This window comes from Peromyscus eremicus, chromosome 1, assembly GCF_949786415.1.
Source record: "Peromyscus eremicus chromosome 1, PerEre_H2_v1, whole genome shotgun sequence".
In the NCBI taxonomy this organism is placed as follows: Eukaryota; Metazoa; Chordata; class Mammalia; order Rodentia; family Cricetidae; genus Peromyscus; species Peromyscus eremicus.
The window spans coordinates 175566843-175592036 of record NC_081416.1 but is presented as its reverse complement, the minus strand read 5'-3'; the positions used below and the strand labels follow the sequence as shown (position 1 = coordinate 175592036).

Genomic DNA, 25194 nt, shown 5'->3' with positions numbered 1-25194 from the left:
TATCCTCTCCAACACAGCTGTCTGCAGTGATTTTGATCTTAGCCTTTCTGACAGGTGTAAGATGGTATCACAGAGTCATTTTGATTTGCATTTCTCTGATGGCTAAGGATGCTGAGCAATTACTTAAATGTCTTTCAGCCATTTGAGATTCCTCTGTTGAGAATTTTTAGCTCTATAGGCCAATTTTAATTTGACTGTTAGGTATTTTGATGTCTAGTTTCTTGAGTTCTTTATATATTCTGAATATCAGCCCTCTGTCAGATGTGGGGTTGGTGAAGATCTTTTCCCATTCTCTCAGCTGTCATTTTATCTTATTTACCGTGTCCTTTGCTTTACAGAAGCTTCTCAGTTTCAAGAGGTCCCCTTTATTAATTGTTGCTATCAGTGTCTGTGCTACTGGTATTATATTTAGGAAGTGAATGCGTTGGCACCAGAGATCAAGACTACTTCCTACTTTCTCTTCTATCAGGTTCAAAGTAACTTTGATAGTACCTGAGATGCATGCAGGGTGCTGGAGGAAGAAAGCCACTAATAGTCCTACCCAGTGGTAAACACTTCAATCTACAGTAATGATTGGCATAAGAAGATACTGACATGAGTAGATTTTTTTGTGACAAAATTATTATTTGGATAACCAGCAACTTTGTGGTTATGTTTAGGGATTCCTCCACAGGAAGCCTGGTGCTGTATATCTGGCCAGGAATCCATGACTGAGGATATAGAGATCCCATGGATGACATTACTGCTATTACTTTGCTAAATGGACAGTGTCATACAACCCTCTACAATCATATATCTTTACCTCTAGATTATTACAATATTCCAAACTCATCAGAGAAGTTACTTTGTGCTGTGAAGGGTGGTTTTCACACTGACCAAAGTGCAGGTAATAAGTGACTCTGTAATGATCTGTCACAAGTAGGATATCTGTATATTCCTCCTCAGCCCAAGGGTCATCATGGAAAAGGGGGTGGAAAGATTGTAAGGGACAGATATCAGGGAGGATCAGAGAAAAACAGTATCTGCTCTCCCTGACAGAAACACTGCACTCATGAACCCAAAACAACTTGGATGCATGCATAAGACCTGTACATGATCAGGCTTCTCAATATTCTAGCATGAGGAAAGTATTCATGAGACTCCAGCCATGATAGAGGAGCTATTGACATTTCAAGGGTTGTAGATAGGGAGGTTCAGTTTTCCTTAGGAGAGGCCCCAGTAGGTCAAACAATGTCCAGTAGATGGCCTCACACACTATGAGTATATGAACAACAGAAATTGGATGTGGTTGCTTATAAAAATAGAGGACATGAAGTTGCAACGACTTGGGAATGTGAGGGTGGATCTAGAGGACTTGGGAGGACAAGTAAGTGGTGAACATATTAAAAGTGCATTGTATTCATAGATGATACTCTCAAAGATATCATAAAAATACTTTATTTAAAAACTACAACAATAATCATAATTCTCCCTTCAGTATGTGCAGACAAATATGCACGTATACACTACAATTAATCGAAAGGAAGTTCAGAGCAAAATAACCCTATACAAAAGGCCATACATTCCCTATCCATACAAATTACTTCATGTGTGGAATGGAACACAGCATGTTTCAAAAACAATGAGTGACATTTACACAATGAAATTAGTCTAACTTTTAGCAAATGTGGCTTGAAGAGAGGGAGACAAAGATTATTCACTGCACCTCTTTCCTTCACACCTATTATTTCAGTTGTTCTTCAGAGTTTAAAAATACCTCTAAGGATGTCTGAGCATTAGAAAATGCTCTCAAATTGTCCTATTAAAAAGATCAAGCAGATGCCATAGAAGGCTGCTTAGTCTTCTCTCAGAGATCAGGCCTCAATGTTAGTTTCCTGAGACTGAGCAAGCAGTTTCTGGGAGGGCCATGAACAAAAGACAATTAATCAAGATGTCCCTGCCAGCAGGACTGGGAGATAGAACACACCAAGCCTGTGCCACTGAGCCAGCCCCTACTGCCAGTACTTGCTAGGCCAGCCAGTCTCCACAGCAGATCAAAGACAAAACCTGGGACTTGTCCACACCTGCACAAAAATGGATAACTATAACCCCAAACAAACCCTAGCCAATTAAATTTACTAACCTAATTGCCACTCGCATAAACCAATCCCAAGTCTGTTCCTATGTAGTCTGAAGACACTAAGACTCCCCTTGCTTTTCCCCCTATGAAAACCCTGCCCCATTGCTACTCAGGGACTCTCCTGATCTCCTGATACATCAGACAGACAGAGACCTGGGTTAACCCACAACAGTAAAAAGACATTGCTTTTGCATCAGATTTGGTCTCTTGGTGGTCTTTGGGGGGCTCTGAGTACAACACTATATTCAGCAAATTCATCTTTTTAACGTGGGCTCTTTGCATGTTCTGCATCCCTCTTTAGAAACTAGACTCCTGGAGATATTTTCTTCCTAATTCTTCATAATTGCTTCATTGGAATTGTTCTTCTGTTTGGACAAATTTGAACTGACACCTAATTGGTAGAGAATCATTTAAAATTTTCTCATTTCTTTATGTACATGATATTACAAATTGAGAGTTGTGTTGAAAACTACTTCTGTAGTAAGAAAGGGGACCAGGGAATAAGAAAGCAGTAAATCAGGGCCCCTTGTATCATCTCAACAAAGGATAGACTCAGCAGTTAAGCACATCACTTGCTACTGTGGCATCCTACAGTGTGAAGGTGAGAATTACTTTCATGTGTAGATATAAATAAATATAAACTTGAGATTTTCCTGGGTAGGGTGAATTCACTATATTGCTGTGATTAGAATTGAGATTAAAAATATTTTAACAGCAACTGTCTGGTATTTACTGCTAGATGTAGAATGAACTGTGTCCATGCCTTCCTATGAAAATCTAGTTATTTCCACAAGATCCCAAAAGTAATCCTGATACCTTTACACATTAAAATACAATCTTGTAATCTTCTCATTTCTTCTTTCTTTCCTTTTTCTATTTATTCAATCCATCCTTTTCCCTTCAGTTTTCAATGTATTTTTGATACAAAGTTGTTAAATTTCCATCAGTAACCAAGGATTTATTTGTGATTGATTGTTGCTAGGACAGGTCAAATCAATTTTCTTCAATCTAGTGAACCCTTGGCAATGGAATGAGACAGAGGGCAGGAGGCAAGCAGGAGAGTTTGAGACACAACATAGAAAAACCAGGGGCTGAAGCAGGTTCATTTCTGTTGGCAGAGAGAGTGGCATGTATTTTCTCTTTGGAAAACATGAGGTTTGATAGACATGAGATGAAGACTGTGGTCTGGGGAGGAATTAAAATTGGGTGCCCAAAAGTGCAAGGCAATTTTTGGTCTTCTTTTTCCTTTCTTTACTTTTTTTCTTTCCTTTGTTTAACTTTTTATCTTTGATTTTGCTGTTGCAACATGTTTTCTTTCAGTCCATTCTTCTCATAAACTTACAAAATCATTGTGATTGGCCTTGCACTACAATTCTCATCTGGGGTTGAAGATTGCTTCCCTCCTTCAGGCATCCTTTTTGTTTGTTTTTCTCTTTAAGGCTGTTTTGAGAGACTTTCTGTCTCTGTAACCCTAGCTGGACTGGAATTCACTCTGTAGTCTAGGTAGGCTTCAGTTCAGATATGCACCTGCTTGTGTTTATTTAGTTCTGGGATTAAAGGTGTGTGCAGAGATTAAAGGTAACTGACTTTCTCCAAGCATTGTAATTATAAGGCTGAATTGTGTCCCCTGCAATTCTCATGAAGGAAGTGAATAGTGAAACACAGGGGTATGTTTATGATTCTCTGGAAACAAATGTTTTCGTAGGAATGTTTCTTCTGGCCAACATTGCTTTAATGATTAAAACCCAGAACATCATCAACAAAAATGAATATCTATGCAGATAAACCATGCATTTTTATGTAGAAGATTCAATCATTGTCACACCTTTTGGCTAACCCGTTTCCAAACTTTGATCATCTTTTCCTATTATGTATATTTTTTTTATTCTCCTAGAAGAACTGAGGCTGGAGGTTTCAACATTCAAAATTTTAGTGTTATGGTTTTAAAGGACTTCAGACTTCAGAAATGTTAGTCACTGAGCTTCAAGGCTTCTCCAGGATGATTGCATTTGGGGTTCTGTCTATTTGTTGGGATTAAGCACATTTGGATGTAAGACCACAATCTTTGGGGACAAAACCTTACCATGTGGATATCAGGGGATACATTTCAACCTAACAATCAGCATGTTTGGAGAAATTCATTCATAGTGACACAATCCTTTAATCCCTGCACTTTAATCCCAGAGCAAGCATTTATGAAATTGAAGTTAAACTGGACTACATAATAGTTACAGTACAGCCAGGGATATATATTAAGACAATGTCTTTAAAAAAAAAGAACGCTGGGCGGTGGTGGCGCACGCCTTTAATCCCAGCACTCGGGAGGCAGAGCCAGGCCGATCTCTGTGAGTTCGAGGCCAGCCTGGACTACCAAGTGAGTTCCAGGAAAGGCGCAAAGCTACACAGAGAAACCTTGTCTCGAAAAACAAACAAACAAACAAACAAACAAAAAAAAAAAACGAACAACAGCAACAACAAAAAGTAAAGAACAGACAGAAAACCAAAATGAATTCTTGAAGTACTGAGAAATCTCTGAGCACACAGCACTGAATATTTTGAGGCCAAAGGATTGTAGTTCAAGGTCACTGTCTATAAACTAATGAGTTTGTGAGAAGACTTGGCAACAAGACAGCCATTTGCAAAAACAAGCAAACCTCAAAAAATTGAAAAGCAAATTAAAAAGACAGGAAAATTCTCGTTTTGTATATATATTTTAATTCCACCTCAAACTACAATCCTCCTCCCATATCTATCGTACATCATGTAAAACAAGTCAAACATCTTCACTTTGTCCTTAGGAGATGAGCCCAGGAAAGCCTGTCTTTTCTACGTTGTGCTTCAGACACCTCCTGGACTCTTCTCTCTCTGTGTCTCATTCCACTGCCAAGGACTTTACCCTGTTCACTGCAGCATTTGAATTCCAAAACCTCTGGAGATCAGAAAATTTTAACTAGTTTGGAATGAGCTATATGTCAGAACTCATAGTAGGTGGATGACAATATTTATATTCCTTTCAGATTGGTACTGTCCCCTTTCACTGGAGTGACTGACTATGCTTGCTTTAGATGTGTTCTCCTTCCATGGCATAATCCAGGATTGCATCGAGATACAGAGCTGGGGGCCGAGGGAGGATTCCATGTGTAATTCAATCAGAGGGGCAAGTGTCTTTCCCGTTTGGTTAGCTTGTTTTTTTTTTTTTTTTCCTGCTCTAGTGAGGCTTTTCACATAGGCCAGCCTGAACTTGGTCTTCCTAGGCTACTAGACTGTTCTGGGACTGGAGACCCTCCTGGTCTACTTAGTGGTTGATAGGATGAAAGTGTTGACTGACACACCTACACACAGGAGGTGTGGTCAAATCTCATTTATTATCAAATTTATTGCCATCTCAGATTGAATCACTGAAGCCAGACACTATGAAAGGAAGTCAACTTGAACAAAACCTCAGATGAAACAGAGCAGAGGCCTGGAAACACATCGGCTCCTAGTGCCAGCTGGAATCACTGGAGAAATTCACTATAGAAAGAAGTAACTGAGAATAGGAACATTTTCCTTCTTTGTTGCTTGAGTATTTATGTTTTGTGATTATTTGAGTGTTTGGGGAGATGCTGCTTCACAGTTTTTGGAGATCTCAAAGATGTAGTATGGTCCTTTGGACCTTTCTGATCAAGGGTTTGACCTTTAAAATTCTGAAGGATAGAATATGCATTTTTTAAAGACTTGTCTTGGCTATCCTTTGAGTTTAAGGTTGTTATTCATTCAGTTTCAAAGTTTTTCTTATGAAAGTTTAGCTTTGTGGCACTTTAGAACTGGAAACAAGTGTAAAACTTAATATTTGAGGTTCAGCAACAACAACTTCACCTTTTATAAGGAGGGAACAGCTACACTTGTGCTACTGAACACCCTGCCAGCATCTATGTTCACATGTTAATAGGTACCTCAGCCATTTGGCTTAAGTTTCTTTGGGGCAAAATAATACTTAGAGAGGATGCTAGGTGATAGGGAAAGGCCCTCCAGGAGCAAGATCATGCCACTTGCTTATACTTTAATAGCAATGAAGCCCCATTCCTTCTGCATGATTCTTTGCCACACCCTTTGTGCTCCAAGGGTAATCTCAATTCCTAATTGCTTCCTTGAAGTTTCTCATGTAGTTTGTTCCTCTCTCTCTCTCTCTCTCTCTCTCTCTCTCTCTCTCTCTCTCTCTCTCTCTCTCTTTCTCTCTCTCACTCATTCACTCACCTTTTTGTTTTCTGAGAGGATTTCAGGACCAAGGTGTTAAAACATTTCTTAAGACCCTTGTGGAGGTGCTGTCATGTGTCTAGGGTTGAGCTGGAAATCACCTCTCCTCTGGGATAGAGCACCAGGAGATCATGAACATTTAAATGAGGGAGAATGTCTCATCACAGTTACAGCAGAGTCTCACTTCTCACGGTGATGCACACCATCATGCTACCATCCAGCACTGAGGTGAGTGACCAGAGCTAGACATTAGAAAGCACTCCTCGGAGACGCCATGCACATCTTCTTGAAATCACCTTACTTTCTTCACTAGTGCCCCTCTTTCTCTTAGTTGTACTTAATATCTACATTAAGAATTATTTCAACCACACTGCTGAAAGGAAGGAAGATGGGAGGGGAGGAAGGAAGTAGAAATCAAACAAACAAAGATGATTCAAGGAGTAGATAGGGTAGGGAAAGGAATTCTGGTATGGGTTTTGGAAGTGGGAACTTGAAAGGGCTTTTGGATAAAATTGGAGCTATTTTCAACTCAGGGAAAAGTAGATGGTCTCTAATTCTCCCTAGGATGTGTCAACCCTTTTCTTCCACAAGCTGTTACCAAGCCTCTCTTATCACTGATAGCACCTCCTTCCATGCTTCTATCTATACTTAGTCAGCCTCTGTCTCTGTCTCTGCCTCCATCTCCATCTCCCTCACCCTTTCTCTGTCTCTTTCTGTATGTCTCCTCCAAGTTTTCAGGTTTTTGTTTTGTTTTGACTTGGTTTGGGTTTTGGGTTTAAGATAGGGTTTCTTTTCTTTTTAAACGTTTGTAGCTGTGAGGTTATTTTATTTTTTATTTTTGTATTAAGAAATTCTTTATTTTACATAGTGACCACAGATCCCTCTCTCTTCCCTCCTCCCACCCCTCAGTCTTCACCCCCAAACCACCCTCCACTCCCTCCTTGGCCAAGGTCAAATGCAAGACAGTTATTATGTAGCTTGATCTGCTTAACGGCCCCTCTAGCAGTAGGATCAGGATCCATCCCTGGTGTGTGGGCTGGCTGTTTGGAGCCCGTTACCTATGGTGGGACACCTTGGACAGCCTTGATGGGTGGTGGGGCGGGGATTTGGACCTGCCCCAACTAAATATAGGGTTTCTCTGCATAGCCCTGGCTGTCTTAGAACTGTCTTTGTAGACCAGGTTGTCCTCAAACTGTCATTATTTAATAGCATAATTTAGTATGAAAGCAAAATCTTATTTTAATTTAGCTTTGTTTTTAGTTATCATATATAGTATTAGCTTTCATTATGACATTTTCAAACAAATTTATTTTTGATTTTCCTCTTCTCTTCTGTTCCTCCAATAGCCTCTCACACCTCTACATATTCTTTAGAATCCTTTTTACTTTAATGACACATTTGCCACTTCCTTCTTCTTCAATTCCCAACAGTTTTTGTTTGTTTGTTTGTTTGTTTTTGAGACAGAGTTTCTCCATGTAGTTTTGCTGCCTGTCCTGGATCTCACTCTGTAGACCAGGCTGGCCTCGAACTCACAGAGATCCAGCTGGCTCTGTCTCCCGAGTACTGAGATTAAAGTTGTGCACCACAGCCACCTGGTTTCCCTAATGGTTCTTTTTCCCTCATCTTTTGATCTCCTTTCTGGTTCCATAGCACATAACCACTTTTCCATGTAGTTTCAGAAAATTTTGTGATTTCCTTTATAGATAAACAAAATTCCACTGTGTGTTAATACCACAGTTCTATTATCTGCAGATGAACATATAGGATCGACATCATTTCCTTACTATTGTGAGTACTGTAGCAGCTTATGTGGATGTACAAGCATCTCTGTGGTAGGACATAGAGTCCTTTGGGTGCAGGCCCAGAAATTACATACCTGTGTTATATTATAGTCCTACTTTTATTTTATTGAAAAATCTTTGTATTTATCTCTATAATGAACGCAGTACTTTACCATCCTACAAATAAAGAGTGAGGATTCCTTTTCCACATCATCAGCAGCATTTGTTGTTGTCTATTCTCGTGTTGTTAATCATTCTAAGGGGTGCAACAGAGTCTCAAAGTATTTGTAATTTGCATTTCCCTGGTACCTAAGTATGTTGTACACATTTTTCTTTAGAAAAATTATTCATTTTACATACTATCCACAGATTACCTATAGGTTGGACTAACTGAGAGGAGAGAAGAGGAAACAGAAAGGCAGGAGAGAGACTTGCTAGCTGCCACCATGACAAGCAAGATGTAAGGTACCGACAGGTAAGCCACGAGCCACGTGGCAACTTATAGATTAATAAAAATGGGTTAATTTAAGATATAAGAACAGTTAGAAAGAAGCCTGCCATGGCCATACAGTTTATAAGTAATATAAGCATCTGAGTGATTATTTTATACGTGGGTTGTGGGACTGCAGGGGCTTGGTGGGACCTGGAGAGAAGCTCTCCAGCTACATAAACCTCTCATCCCTCCTCCCGCTGCCCCTATCCTCTCCCCCACATATACTCCCATCCTCTCCTCCAAAGAGATAAGACCTCCTTTTTTCTCAACGAAATGTACCAGGCTTTGTTGAATACTTTTAAGAAGCATTTACTACCAATGTGTAGTTTTTCTTTAAAGAAATTTTTGTCCATTTCATTAAATGTTTGTTGAGTGGAAAGTTTGTGGAGCGACGGTTTAATCTTTATTTTATGTATATTCTAGGTTTTAAGCCACTGAGTGAAATACAGAAGTCAATGAATTTCTTCCATTCTGTAGGTTGCATCTCCACTCAGCTGGTAGTTTCCTTTAATGTGCAGAAAGCTTTTAAATTCCTGCAATTCCATGTATTAATTTTTGGTGCATTTCCTGCACCCTTGAGCCTTGCTGCTTCTACCTATACCTTATAATTACTAACATTTTCCACTGAGAGTTTTAGCATTTCAGCTTTTGAGTAATGTATCACTATTTTTTCTGCAGGGTGAGGGGATGTAGACATAGGCCTATTCTTTTACAGGTGGATATCAGTTTTACACATAGTCATTCTGGATCAGAAGATCTGACCACTGTATCATACCAAACATTCAAGAAAGAAGTAACTGTGTCCTCACGAGATTCTTCCTGAGAACAGCTGAGACTCTGCATGGTAGTAGGGAATACCAGATCTCTCATTTATCCCTCTTACTCAACACTGGTCATTCCCTGTGTGGCTGTATATCTGCTCAGGTCCCCAGATCCTTGAACAGGATTTGCCATTAAGAATCCCCAGGGGAGTCCTCGCCCTGGAGGAGATGGGAATGAGGGGTGGGCTGGGGGTAGGGCAGGGGGCGGGAGGAGGGAGGACAGGGGAATCTGTGACTGATATGTAAAATTAAATCAAATTATAAAATTTGAAAAAATGAAAAAAAAGAATAACAAAAGTTGATGGCACAACACATGGGAGATGCAGTAAGACTCCAAATGGAACTTGGTTATCACTTTTAAATTTTGTTGAAGAATAACATAATTGATTGTATAGTGTTTACAACATTTTACTTTCCTGTGCATTCTGTACTATGGTTCGTTTCCTACATTTGCTTAGCAGCATTATCTCCTACTTTTATTTATGTTTACTTGTTTTAATTATATCTGATTGTACAGTATATGATGATCTCTCATTGCAACTTAGATGTGCATCCCCTCATTGTATTCCCTTAATTACTGGTGATGTTGAGTCTCACTTTGAACACATGTTGGACATTTTTGAAATGATTTTAGGAATTTTAACAAAGTCTGGAACCCATCTCTTGTTTGTTTTACATTTTAGTTTTTTTCAAGCTTAGTTTCAAATATTCATTTTATGCTAGAGTGAGTCAGCATTGGTTAAGAGTACCTACTGTTGTTAATTTGTATCTGAGTTCAGTTCCTAGCTCCTACCAGTGGCTCACAACTGTCTACAAATCCAGCTGTAGAAGATGCCAAGTTTCTGGTCTCTGTTGTCACTCACACTCATTTGGGGGCTCCCAAACACACATATAATTAAAAACAACACAAATCTTAAAATGAAATATTCTTTAAATATTATGAATATTTAATCAATCATTGTAAAAATGATTTTCAATATTTTCTGTTTCTCTGGGTGAAATTTGAAATCTGTTTCATGTGAGTTTCAGGAACAATAGCATGTTTTAAAAATTTGTTCTTTGAAATTAACCCAAAATCATTGTGTTTAGTCAAAAGCAATAAATACATTAATATTTTAATTAATTTATTTACTTTGGGTTTTTAAGAATGGGTTTCTCTGTGTGTGGATTTCACTGTCTTGGAACTGCGTCTGTGGACCAGATTAGCTGGAAATTTATAGATCTGTCTGCCTCTGTCTCTTGAGTCCTAAAATTAAAGGTACTGCCACCATGTCCAGGGAAAACACACATTTTTAGTAAATACATCCAATATTTTCTGTTACAATAACAGAGAAACTCTCCTTTTATAAAGAAAACACTTTTTAACATTCTTTACCAGTGTGAGAGGTATGTAAATATAATAAAGTGGTGAATGTTTTATTTAAGTTAACTTCATGAAATAAAGCACACTCATAATGTATTTCTAGAGTCTGTTGACTGGGATACATTTATTTACCTTTTTCATAGCAATGAAAATGACACCTGCAAACTTGGCAATGGGAATTTTCCTCTTCTCTCAGATTACAGTGGGCATGCTTGGCAATTCCTCAATACTATTTTACTATGTCATTTTGATATTCACTGGAAAGCGTTTAATGCCCAAAGACCTGATCCTAGAGCACTTGACTTTTGCCAACTGTTTGTCTCTCATCTCAAAAGGCATTCCACAGACAATGGCACACTTTGGATTCAAGGATTTCCTGGATGATGTTGGATGTAAATTGATATTGTATATTTATCGAGTAATGAGAGGGATGTCCCTGTATGTCATGTGCCTATTGAGTAGCTTCCAAGCAATCACAATCAGCCCCAACAACTCCAGGTGGCACAAGTTTAAACATAGAACCACCAAGTACATTGGTCCCTCCTGCTCTCTCAGCTGGCTTGTGCACATGCTGTTAAACATCTTGACTCCAGCAAGAGTATTAGGCCCCATTTACAGGAAAAATATGACTAACTTGGTGAGTAATGGATACTGCTCATGGTTTGTTTCTGGCAGTGTGGCAGTTACACTGTATTTGTTCTTAATGTGCTTCTCTGATGGCCTGTGTCTGGGTCTCATGGCCTGCTCGAGTGTCTCCATGGTGAGTCTCCTCTACCGACATAAGAGACAAGTCAAGCATTTCCACAGTGCTCTCCACTTTCTGAAAGTCTCACCTGAGGACAGAGCCACCCAAACTATCCTCATCCTGGTGTGCACATTTGCCATCTCTTATTTTGCATTAGAATATGAGTAAAATTGGATGAGAAAACTTTTTACTAGCTTTTGCAATTTTTCTATGAGCTTGAAATTATCTCACATCTTAACATTTTTTTAAAAGACAATTATCTAAAATAATAAAACTTCTCACTTTTGCTTCTTTGGAAGTATTGCAATACCATTAGAAATTTAGAGGAAGCATTTTCAAAATATGGAATTGGAAAAAAAATGTTACTTTCAAAAATCACACACACATGCATACACACACACACACACACACACACACACACACACACACACATACACACACACCATATTCTACAAAGCAGCAAAGACATAGGAACCTAGGAAACAAGGGAAAGCATTTGATGGATGTGTTATTTCTCCTTCTTGTTACTGTGACACAACGCCAGACAAAGTGAACTCAAATAAGGAAAGATTTGTTCACAGCAGTCTGAAGGCAGAGTCCATCATGGTAAGGGAGCAGCAGTGAGGGAAGTTGCAGTTTTGTCGAGAGAGCTGAAGGTGTATGCCACTGTTGAGTTTGCATTCAGGCAGTAGTGATAAGAATGCCTGTGTGCACTTCATTTTTTCCCTTTGTCCCCTTTCATTAAAACTCTACATCAGCCTATGGCATGGTATCACTCTGATTCAAAGTGGGTTTTTCTTCCTTAAATTGAACCTCTCTGAAACATTCTCACACTTATATGGGCAAAGAAGAGTAACCTCACTAGTCCATATTGTCAACTTGACACCCCCAAAACAAGACTTTAATTATAAGAATTGGTCATTTAATAAAAGTCGACATTTTGACTGGGCAAATGTTACCCAACTTTTAAATGCATGCTTTACCATTAGAAGATAAATTCATATATTTTAATAATTGACATAAAACTCCAAGAGAATATTAATCCTTGACTGACATACTAAGATATATCCTTAGGTACAAAGGTAGCAAGCACAACTGTTATTGGGGTAATCTATCAAGAGTTGGACTTAGGACTTGCTCTTCAAGAAGAAATACATGCTGGATGCTGCAATCCTGGCCAGAACTCACAGGCCCCATGGATGAAATTACTGCTATTATATTTGTAAGTGGACATAGTGTCAAACTGCCCTTTAAATTTACATATCTATACCCCTAGATTAGTTCAGCACTCAGAACTCAGAGGAGTTTCTTTGTACTGGGAAGGTGGTTATTACACTGACAAAGAGCAGAGAATAAATGATTCCATAATCATCTGTCACAAATGGGATATCTGCATTATCCTCCTCACTGCAAAGTTCAGGTAACATTATGGAATTGGGAGTGGAAAGACTGCATGCAAGAGGCAGATGTCATGGGGCAATCAGAGAAAAACAGTACCTACTGTCTATGACAGGACCATGGCACTCATGATCTCACAATCACTTGATTACCTGCATGAGAACTGTACAAGATCGGATTACTCAATCAAATAGGAAGGGGTTCCTGAGAGCCCAGCCCTGACTGAGTAGCTATAGACAGTTCACAGCTTCTGAGATGGGAAGATTAGGTTTCCTTAAGGGTGTGGCCCACTGGTCAAGCAAGCTCCAGTGGATGGACTTGTATATCTATGAGTATATGGGGGGCAGAAATTTAATTTGGTGGGTTATACAACGTAAAGGACATGAAATTGGGGGAGGTTGGGAATGTAGGGGTAAATCTAGAGGACTTAGGAGTGAATGTAAGATGGCGAACATGATGAAAGTGCATTGTATGTATATATGATATTCAAAGAATTTGTAAAATTTGCTCCAATAACCATAATCTGTTCTGAAGTTTGTACTGGCCAACATATACATGTGTGCACTGTATTCCAGTTATGAGGAATTTCAGAGCAAAAACTGTAAATGAGAGCTTATACATTTAACTATCCATACAAATTATTTTATAAACACGGAAATGAATAAAGTATAATTTGTAAAAATAAAAAGTGATGACAACAGCATTAATCTATCTAGGTAGATTAATCTGTCTTTTAGAACATATAATTTAAAGAGCAAGAGAGAAAGGTTATCTACTGCATCTTCTTTTTTCAAGATTATTAATTCTGTTACTCTTCAGAGTTAAAAAAAAATCTCCAAGGATGTCTAGGCATAGGGAAAAGCTCTCAGCCTGTCCCATATGCATCAAGGTCATTTGTAGCTAGAGTTTTCCTGCCTGGCCCACAGCCGCTCAGACCCGACCAAGTAAACACAGAGACTTATATTGCTTACAAACTGTATGGCCATGGCAGGCTTCTTGCTAACTGTTCTTACAGCTTAAATTAATCCATTTCTATAAATCTATACCTTGCCACATGGCTCATGGCTTACCGGCATCTTCACATGCTGCTTGTCATCATGGCTGCTGGCAGTGTCTCTCTGACTCAGCCTTCCACTTCCCAGCTTTATTCTCCTCCTTGTTCTGCCTATACTTCCTGCCTAGCCAATGGCCAATCAGTGTTTATTTATTGACCAATCAGAGCAACACATTTGCCATACAGAACATCCCACAGCAGTTATGCAACCAACTTCAGAGTCTTAGCATTGGCCCTTTGTTTCATCTGCATTCCTTGTAGCACTGGAGGCTCACTGTGATGTTTTCATTCCTAATTACTCCTAATTGCTTCATTGGATTTGCTCTGGTGATGTGGACACCTTTGCACTGACATGTAATTGGTGGAAAGTCATTTAAAAGTTTTCTCAGCACCCTATGTAGATGGTGTTATGTATCTAGAGTTGAGCTGGAAATCACTCCTGTAGTAGAAAAGGAGACCTGGGAGCAATAAACCTATAACTGAGGGCCCAGAGTCTCATCTCAACACAGGACAGACTCAGCCTTTCAGCCCAGCACATGCTATTCTGTCATCACACAGCATGCAGATGACAATTATTTTCATGTCACAACATAGATAATTACAAAGAAGATTGACATGGGTGGGGGACTTGACTATATTGCTGTGATTAGAATTGAGATTTGAATTATTTAATAAGAATTGGAGATTGTTTAATACTGGGTACAGAAGAGCCCGTTGTCCACCCCTTCCTATAAAAATCTAATCACTTCTACAAGATCCCAAAGATTATCCCTCATTAAGTTGGAATTCTTTTCCTCATTTATTCATTCTTTCCTTTATTCATTTATTCATTGCTTCCTTTCATCTTGCAATTTCATTCCACCATTTATGAAAATTTGTTAAATTTCTACCCCTAACCAAGAAGCTTTTTACAATTGAAACATGCTAGGAGAAAAAAAAATCAGTTTTCTTCAATGGAGTGACACTGTGTATATTAAACATACTCAAGGGCAGGCCTCATATCAGGAAAAGTTGGCCAACACAGATTGTACACTATATTAATCCAGTGATTTTTTTCCATTCCCCTGTGTCTTTCCTTTTGTTGATCATAAGAAGGAGAAAGAAAATCATTTCAATGTGTAGGGTATAGGAGAGGATTAGAAACGATTGGAGGAATGTGGAAGATTATAAAAGAAGCCTTCTGGAAAGTTGGGAATCAGTATACCTCAAGATCCAGGTATGCCACTCTTGGGCATATACTCACAGGATTATCCATCCGACATATTGAACACTTGTTCTACTATATTCATTGTGGCTTTATTTATAACATCCAGAAACTGAAAAGAACCCTGTTCTCCATCAACAGAAGACTGGGTACAAAAAATGCAACACATTTACAGAATTGTTAATTTCTCATCTGTTAAAAAATTACATAAAAAGTTGCAAGAAAATGGATGTGTGGTGGTATTGTATTCCCCAAAATATTGTGTACCCTAATAAACTTCTCTGTGGTCAGAGAGAGAACAGCCATTAGATACTTAGGATAGGCAGTGGTAGGTAGCACACACCTTTAATCCTAGCATTGCAGAGGCAGAAATCCATCTGTTCAAGGATACAGCCAAGCATAGTGACTCACACCTTTAATCCCAGAAAGCCAGCCTTTAACCCTAGGGAGTGATGGTAGAAAGTAGAAAGGTATATAAGGCGTGAGGACCAGAAACTAGAAGTATTTGGCTGGTGAAGCTTTTAGGGTTTGAGCAGCACAGTTCAGCTGAGAGCCATTCGGATATGAGGACACAGAAGCTTCCAGTCTGAGGAAACAAGACCAGCTGAGAAGTTGGTCAGGTGAGGTTAGCTGTGGCTTGTTCTGTCTCTGATCTTCCAGTGTTCACCCCAATACTTGGCTCTGAGTTTGTTTTATTAATAAAGACTCTTTAAGATTTCCTGCTACATCTGGTGCCCAAGTACGTGGTACGTATTCATGAAAAAGCTGCTTGCCTGTGGCCTTGTGGGCCACAGCTACACTCCGCCAGTAGGAGGATCCTGAGTTTGAGGCTGGCCTAGGACTTGTGAGAAGCTTTGGCCCAGACCGAACCACAAACAGTGGTGGGACCATGAAGGCAGAGGCTCCTGCTCCAAATTGCTGACTTCTTCTCATTGTGTTGGTGACTGCGGTGTTGCTGCTCCCTGGGACAAAGGGTTTACTGCTGCTTGTTCAGAGAATGGCCAGGACCGTAGTGTTACCAGAAAGCATCGACAAAGGTCAGTTTGGAAAAGTTTGTTAAGACAAATGCTGGGGAGAAATTGCTGTCAAGATTTTTCTCTTCTAGGGAAGAACATTCTTAGTTCCGAGAGACAGACTGTGATTACTCCAAACCACAGAGGAGGCACCAAAAAAAAAAAAAATGTCTGCAGGGAACCATGACCACGACCACACCTAACAGCGATTTTGAAATCTTAAAAAGGAAGACCGGTCTCCACAAAGATGATTCCAAATGGACTATGGTAAAGCCATTAAGCTGATTAACACCAAGGAAAGATCGACTTTGGACTACAAACTGGTCAGGACAATTTCGAGATGACTAGCTGAGATGATTCAGCCTGACAGACTACTCGAACAAGGACTTGTGACAAGACCTGAACTTTCCTGTTATGTAGAGACTGGACAAATGATACAGGATTTGACAATTAACCCAAAAGTTTTCTGTTCAGGATGCCCTAAAGATATCTTCACCCCTAGAAAGAGGAAGTAATTTTAAGAAAATGACACCCACATTCCCAAGAGGTGGAATGGGAGGTGTTGGTCATTTAATGAGTTTTGGATATTGTCATTGTTTATGATGGTTGGTTACAAGTTGTTAATTGTTAATGGTTAGGATAAAAGCTGATCATGGAGATTAGAGTCAGGGTTTTTGTTTAAAAAAAGATAAAGAAATAATAGGATAAATGGGTAGATCACTGAATCTACACTAAAAAAAAGCAGGAAGATATAAAAATGCCAAAAGGTAGATTACTGAATCTATTATGAAAAGAAAAAATACTTTTTAGGAAGGAACTACTTGTTTTAAATAGGATAAGTAATGAAAAATTTTTGTCTGAGTTTATCAAATTTTACTGGACATTGTTAATATATATAATGGAGTTTTTATCTGAATCTGTCAAATTTTAATGGACTCGACATCGTTAATGTAATCTTGACTGTATATACTTATTGGACAGTTTTTCTTGTATTAGTAGTAAGCTTTTTTTAATTTTAGACAAAGAGAGAGTAAATGTGGTGGTATTGTGTTCCTCAAAATACTGTGTACCCTAATAAACTTCTCTGTGGTCAGAGAACAAAAAAGCCACTAGATACTTAGGATAGGCAGTGGTAGCACACACCTTTAATCCTAGCGTTTGAGGCAGAAATCCATGTGTTCAAGGATACAGCCAGGCATGGTGACACAAGCCTTTAATTCCAGAAAGCGAGACTTTAATCCCAGAGAGTGATGATAGAAAGCAGAAAGGTATATAAGGCGTGAGGACCAGAAACAAGAAGCATTTGGCTGGTGAAGCTTTTAGGGTTTGAGCAGCACAGTTCAACTGAGAGCAATTCGGATATGAGAACACAGAGGCTAAAAGTCTGAGGAAACAAGATCAGCTGAGAAGTTGGCCAGGTGAGGTGGCTGTGGCTTGTTCTGTCTCTCTGATCTTCCAGTGTTCACTCCAATACTTGGCTCTGGGTTTGTTTTATTAATAGAGACTCTTTAAGACTCCTGCCACATGGAAGGAACTAGAAAAAATTATGAGTGAAGTAACCCAGAAACAAAATGATAAATGATATGCATTCCCTTATAAGCAGAGATTAGCCAATAAGTAAAAAAATAACCAAGCTGCAATTCATATACATAGAGATATTAGGGAAAAAAAGAGGAGTCTAAAGGTGAAACATGGATCTCCCTGGGAGGGAGAAATAAAATTGATATTACATGCAGACTGGGTAGGTAGGAACAATAGTGGAGTAATGAGGTGGTGAGGAAGATGGGGTGCAAGGAGAGAGTGCAGGGAGAGACTGTTGGAATTACGGGCATTTTGAGGTGGTGTGGAAAACTAGTACAGTAGAAACATATTGGAATTTATGTGGGGAAACCCTTTGAGAACTTCTACTAATGGGGGATTCAGAGGCTCAACTGGCCCTCTCTTGTCACCAGTCAGGGCTCCCAGAGGCAGGACTAGGTTGTATTTAATTGAGTTTTGGCCAATGGGGTTCCATGGAAATCCCCAAACAACCTAGGCTGTTACTGACACAAAGGTTGTTTTCCTCAAAGTGGCTGTGGAGTCCCAATGCTGAGGACAATACTCACACAAATCACTGAACATGGAGAAGGAGAACTGGTGTCTACATGGAGCCTTCACTCCTACATTCTAGTCTCTTTGGTGCAGGAAGGTACTCTGCAGAATCCCAACAGAGAAATGTAAACACCAACACAGTCACAAAATTTTTGACCTGTTATCTTTCCTGCCTGCAAAATACTTTAGGGCAATTGTAGCACAAACTTGTGAGAGTAGCCAACCAACACCTGATATGATGTAAAACACACTCCATGAGAAAGAAGACCATACCCAACATTGCTTGAGTAAGCAAGAACCAGAGACTAAGTGGCCAGAGAACTAGGGTAAAACTGTTTAAGAAAAAATGTATCAGTACAAATGACTCCTAATGATATTCTGCTGTTCTCACAGAGATTTTAACACTCAAAATTTACAGCATTGTGGTTTTAGAGGACTTTAGATTTCAGAATTTTTAATTACTGAATTTCATGCCTTTTTTGGGATTATGGCATTTAGGGTTCTGTCTTTTGTGCTGAGGTCAAGAAGTTTTTTGAATTGAGACCAGTCTTTATGATGAAAATCTCAACATGTTAATTTCACAGCATATAATTCAACCAAACAAATAGAGTGCTTTTAAAAAATCTATCATTGGGGCTGTGGTAGTTTGAATGTAATTGGCCTCCATAATATCATAAGGAGTGGCAGTAATAGGAGGTATGGCTTTGCTGGAGTGGGTGTGGTCTTGTTAAAGGAAGTGTGTAACTGTGGGTGCAGGCTTTGAGATTTCCTATGCTCAGGATACTGCCCAGTGTGTCAGTTGACTTCCTATTGCCTCCAAGATGTAGCACGCTCAGCTCTAGTACCTTGTCTGCCTGCATGCCACCATGCTCTCTGCAGTGATGATGAAGGATAGAACCTCTGAAATTGTAAGTGAACCACCCCAATGAAATGTTTTCTTTATAAGAGATGCCATAGTCATGTTGTCCCTTCACAGCAATGAAATCTCTAAGACAGAAGTTAGTACCAGTGACTGCGGTATTGTGATAAGCCTGACCATGTGTTTATTTGGAGTAATATGGACTTGGGGACTATGGATTAGAAAAGCAGTTGAACATTTTAAGTGCTGCTTGATGGGCCATTCTTGGAGGAGTGAGGGAAAAAAGTGGTACTGACTGTGATTTGATGGACTATGGGGTATGGGGAGGGATATATAAAGAGTTTTCAGAGGAGAAATATTTTATTATGTTACCCAATGTTCATTCTTGTGATATTTTGGTGGAGAAAGTAGCTGCTTTTCACTTTATTCAAAGAATCTTCTTGAGGCTCTGTTGAAGAGTTTGGAAGTAATTCTGTTGGCAGAAGAAATCTCAGAACAGTCTAGTAGACTCTGGTAACCATAATGAAGATTTATAATGAACAGGAACAAACTGAGTGGGGTAAAATACAAATGTAAATTTAAAGAAAAAAAGAACAGCAAGAAGTGGAATGGAGCCAAATCCTGTGTTCACAGAGATAAATGCATTGAGAAATGGAATAAAGGTAATGATAACCTCTAGGCAAGATCTCACACCAGATAAGTTTCCAACTTGGGAAAAGGAACTGAAGAAAAGCTTAGAGTCAGATGTGGTGGGGCACACTTTTATTCCCAGCACTGGGAAGGTAGAGGCTGGCAGATCATTGAATTTGGGGTCAACATGGTTTACAAAGCAAGTTTCAAGACAGCTAAGCCCAGGTATTGAAAGACAGAAAGCTGATTTAGATTTGTTTAATGTGAGTGGGCAGGGGAATGTTCCAACCCAGTAAGGAGCAGAACTTGGCAGCTTCAACCATGGGGATCTGGCCTTCGAGTTAATGATAGAAGAACTAGAATATGGAATTAGCCTCTGAGCCAAAGGAAAGCTGCTGAGACCAAGCATGTGTCAGGGGTGTACTTGAATGGAGGCCTAGAAAGGCCATTTAGTGAAGGTTTGAAGTGAAAGCCCAAATTGCCTAGGAGAACCCAGAGTTGTGGGATACCCACAGAAAGAGCTGCAAAAAGGGAGTGGAACTAGCCCAAAGGTAGGAAGTGTGTTGCAGTCAACAAAGCTGAACAGAACTGGACATCTGAAGATCATTTCAACATGAGACATGAAGGTGCAGTTTGGAGTTTGCCCAGCTGGATTTTGGTCTTGCTTTGGTCTGTATTTCCTCACTATGCTCCCTTTCCTATGGTTGGAATGGTAATGTATATTCTGTGCCATTATATGTTGAAAGTATGTGATGTACTTTTCTTTTGATTTTATAGCGGATTACATTTAAGTGATTGTATGAATCTCAAAAGAGACTTTGAACTTTGGACTTTTAATCATTGCTGAGACTGTGACTGACTATGAGGACTTTTAAAGTCGAACTAAATGCATTTTGCATTTTGATATTATTATGATGTAATGGGGGCCAGAGAGTATAATGTGGTAGTTTGAATATATTTGTCCCGCATAATCTCATAGGGAGTGGTACTACTAGGAGGTATTGCAAGGTTTGGGGTGGGTGTGGCATTGATGGAGGAAATGTGACATTGTGGGTGAAGGTTTTGAGTTTTCCTATGCTCAGGATACTTACTGCACAGTGTGTCAGTCAACTTCCTGTTGCCTGCAAGATGCCTGCACTCTCAGCTCCAGTACCACATCTGCCTGCTTGCCTCCATGCTCCCTGTCATCATGATAATAGACTGAACCTCTGAAACTGTAAATGAGCCACCCTAATTAAATGTTTTCTCTGTAAGAGTTGCTGAGGTCATGGTGTCTCTTCACAGCATTAAAAATTCTAACTAGGACAGTAGCACACACCTTTAATCTGAGCACTCAGGGTACAGAGGCAGGTGAATCTCTGTGAGTATGAAGCCAGTGTGCTTACATAGCAAGTTCCAGGACAGCAAGGACTGCACAGGGAGACACTGCATTAAAAAGACAAAATAAAACAAAATAGACCAACACAAAAGAGGTTGTGTGAAGTAGTGGAACAGCTCTGAAACCCCAGAACTGGGGAGGTAGAAGCCATAGAATTAGAGTCCAAGGTCATTCTCAATTACTTAGTGAGTTTGTATGCAGTCTGGCTTACAAGACACCTTTATGCAAAAACAAGCAAACACCAAAAAAAATAGAAAAGGAAAGAAAAAGATGAAGGAATAAAAAAATCTATTCATTTTTACCACACAGTTTTATTTTCTCCCCAGACTAGAGTGTTCAAATCATGTCTATCAAACATTATGTTTTACCAAAATGAAATAGTCACCTCTCTCTGCCTACACTGCTGAGCCTGGTCCAGCCTGTCTTTTCTACGTAGGGCTGCAGACACCTCCTGGGAACTGCCTTCTGTCTAATTCCACTGCCCTAGGTTTTCCCCTGTTCATTGCAGCATTTGGGATCAAAACTATGGAAATCAGGAACTTCTGACAGGTTTGGAAAGAACACTATATGAGAGCACAGGATCAGAATTCCTGGGAGATGGATGTCAGTCTTGATGCTCCCTAAGTGTGGTACTGTCCCCTTTCACTACAATGACTTGCAATGCTTGCTTAGGATGTGATCTCCTCCCAGAGAAGCCTCAAGCATTGCATGTGAGACACAGCTGGGCCTGAGTTAGGATTCCATCTGTGACTGAATCATCTGGAAAGGTTAATTTCCCCTGTTTTGTGTCCTTGCTTGTTTTTGCTTCTGTTATTTATACATCTGTCAGGTAACAATGAAACCAACCATAACAGTTAATTTTTAGTTATTTTTTTACTTTAATCACGTGTCTCTTCTCTTTTTAATTCATAGCTTTTATACATCCACAAATTGTTGAAACAGAGCCTTAAGTCACAAGGCAGATACAGAACTGTCACGGTTTACACTTTCTGAGGATCCTCACCTGAGAATGGCTTCACTGTTCAAAAAATCCTTTAAGCCAGAGTCACCAGCACATGACCTTGAATTAGACAATGCAGAGTTCATTCCAAGCCAGTCGGGAGAAGAAATCTCTGACTCCTCAGGCACACAGCTCAACTTTCCCCCAAATAATTGGGCAAAGCAGGGGCTGCAAAGATCCTGGGAGATGTTTCCCTCATGGTTGTACCCAGAAAAACAGAGCAAGCAGCAGGCAATTTCTAAACTGGTCTTGGAGTTTTTTCCCCAAAACTATAAATTATAAGGACAAATTTGCCTTGAAAGAGATGTGGGAATCAAGTGACAGGAACCCTGGGAATTTCATGGAAGGTCTCTTTGATGAGTGTTAGAGCCTCCTCTCAAGGTGAGTTCCTGGGGTGAGAGATGGCTAACTCAGGAAGACAGTCATTTTGAGAAGTACTGAGAAGGTGTTGTAGTTTTTATTATTCATGAGAAAATACTGTCCCCAACAAAACCCTTACCAGGGAGAATACCAAGTGCCCTAAATTAGCATAAATATAGCAAAATAAACCCTTTGCTGGTTTGAGGGACACACTTAAATGTAATTTATTTACATGGTGACAGAGAGACTGGGGAATATTTGGGAACTAAAGTCTTTAGAGGAGATACCCCAGTCTTAGAGATGGCTCAGTCAGGGAGGTGCTTACAATGTAATCATGAGGTCTGAGGTGGAACCTCAGCATACACTTAAAATATGGCTTGAGACACTAACGTGTGATCCCAATTCATGGGATGCAGAAACTGGGGATCAAAGAATTTACATGTCTTTCCAAATATGCTAGTACACGTCATTAAGCACTGTGTCTACACAGCTGAGTTGGCAGAATGATAGAGTAAGGTTTGTGATGTTGAAATCTGGATTTCCCATGCACATGCAGCAGTACACACACCCATAAGAAATGCCTTCAGGATTCCTGATGCATCATTTCAAATTTTTGAATCTGGGAAGGCTTTATATAGAGGTAATTATATTGGATCCTTTTTCAGGGTCTAGATTTTCATAATTCTCAGTCAGTGACAGAAATGGCCAATGTAGTGAAAATTTTAAAATACCCCATATACACAATTCCAGACATTATTGTACAAATCACTTCTTAGGGTTTTAGGATGTTCGTTTAAATATTTGTTTGTTTGGTCATATTTTTGTTATTAGAAACTTGGTTTCATTGTGTAGCCCTGGATGGCCAGGAACTCAGGGATATTATACACCCTCTGCTTTTCAAGTGCTGGAATTACCGTTGCAGACCACTATTCACTACTATTTATTTGAGTTTCCTGCTCTTATACACAAGTTCTCATTTCACAGTTTAATTTCACATTTACACTCTTTTGAGCTTTGTTTTAAATTGAGAATTTCATGACTGATACCAGTTCCAAGTACACTTCTGCCATACTGTCCTGTCATGTGCCTAAGAGCAGAGGCAGTGTGCATCTGTGGAGACAATGTATGTGAGGAAGGATCAGATGAGTTTAGGCCCATGTGGTAAGCAGAGGCTGGCCCCTTAAAGAAAGGCTCCCTCCTTCAATGACTTGACTAGTTGAAGACAGCATTGTGACCAGAGCTCAGAAGAAACTGACTTTGTTTTTGTTGTACCCAGAATCCCCCAAAGACCATCATGAGACCAAATCTGATGCAAAAGCCGAGTCTTTTTACTATGAGTTAACTCGGTACTCTCTGTCCATCGGGGGCAGCAGCAGAGCAGGAGAGACCCTGAGTAGCAATGAAGCAGGGTTTTTAAAGCAAAAGGGGCTTGGTGGTCTGTGGGGCGTTTACACACCACCCCCATAGTTCCCCAGAGTTTTCTTGAGTGCGAGCAGCAGGAAATATTAGATAGAAGGATTTATTGCGGAGAATCTTGCGGAGATAAATAGAAAATAAAGGATAGCCTCGAGAGGGCCTGGAAACTATTCCAACGGGCCCTGACTGTCTCTGCCCCAGGGTTTTTATAGAGATGCCAAGGGGTGGAGCAAAAGACCTCCTCCCCCAGCACAGCCAAGTGCAGACCATTTTAGACACCTGCACTCAGGCCAGTGTCCTAATCATCCTCTATGCGGACCCACTGGGTAAAGCCACGAGGAACCTGAAAACAGGCTCCCACAGGTCCCCCCTTCTTAATATATAAAAAATAACTATTAATGGCTTACAGCAATCTCCATAGCCGTTACACCTCCCAGTATGGGAGTAGAGGATGATAAAGATGGCATTTCTCTTTTGAATTAGGTCCAAGGTGACTACAGCAGTCTTAGCTGCTTCAAGCCCTTTCTAAACCAAAATCTCTTAAGGCAACTACAGACTTAAAGAATCCATTAGCTTCATCATTAACATTAACAGGTTAACATAAATATTGCTATACATAGTCACAATTCTCTCAATCTTACAACTCAAAATAAACTCTTAACAGAACCATTTGAATGAGCATATATGGTGCTAAATATAGTTAACAATTTTCTCCATCTTACAACTTTAACTCAATCATTTGAATTTTCTTGCTAACAGAACACAGAAAAAACTTCGATGTATTCACATCAAACTTAAATATTTCCTTAACTCCACAAAACCAGGGTGCATTAATATCAATAGGTTAAACATAATTTCTGCAAACATAATTCAACCTTAATTCCACTCATAACTCCTCCTTTTCTTTATAATTTTAAAGCAAAACCTCAAACCTAGTTAGAAAACCCAAACTTTTCCATTTAAACAGTTCCATTTGTAACACAAAACCAGTTCTGTAATTTCATTTTTACATAAACAGATCCACAAAACAATTCATGAATCACCAATTAATAAAGCATATATGCATACACAAAACTGCATCTTGATTCTAGGTAGAAGTAATAAATTTCTTCATTTAAACAGTTCCATTTTTAACCCAATTCCAGAAAACAGTTCCTAGGTCATTACTACAAGTCAAATCAAAATTGTCTGATTGAAATGAAATCTCTACTGTTCATTTCATTTCTTAAGTCC

The 25194-nt window shown here is 39.5% G+C and overlaps 1 protein-coding gene across 1 annotated transcript; it reads left to right on the top strand.

The window, feature by feature from the left end:
* Window positions 1-10937: 10937 nt before the first annotated feature.
* Window positions 10938-13178, top strand: LOC131899334 (vomeronasal type-1 receptor 4-like). The gene is made up of 2 exons (XM_059250800.1): window positions 10938-11705; window positions 13089-13178. Exons 1-2 carry the CDS (start codon window positions 10959-10961, stop codon window positions 13176-13178), a joined length of 837 nt encoding a protein of 278 aa, XP_059106783.1. The 5' UTR covers window positions 10938-10958.
* Window positions 13179-25194: the final 12016 nt, after the last annotated feature.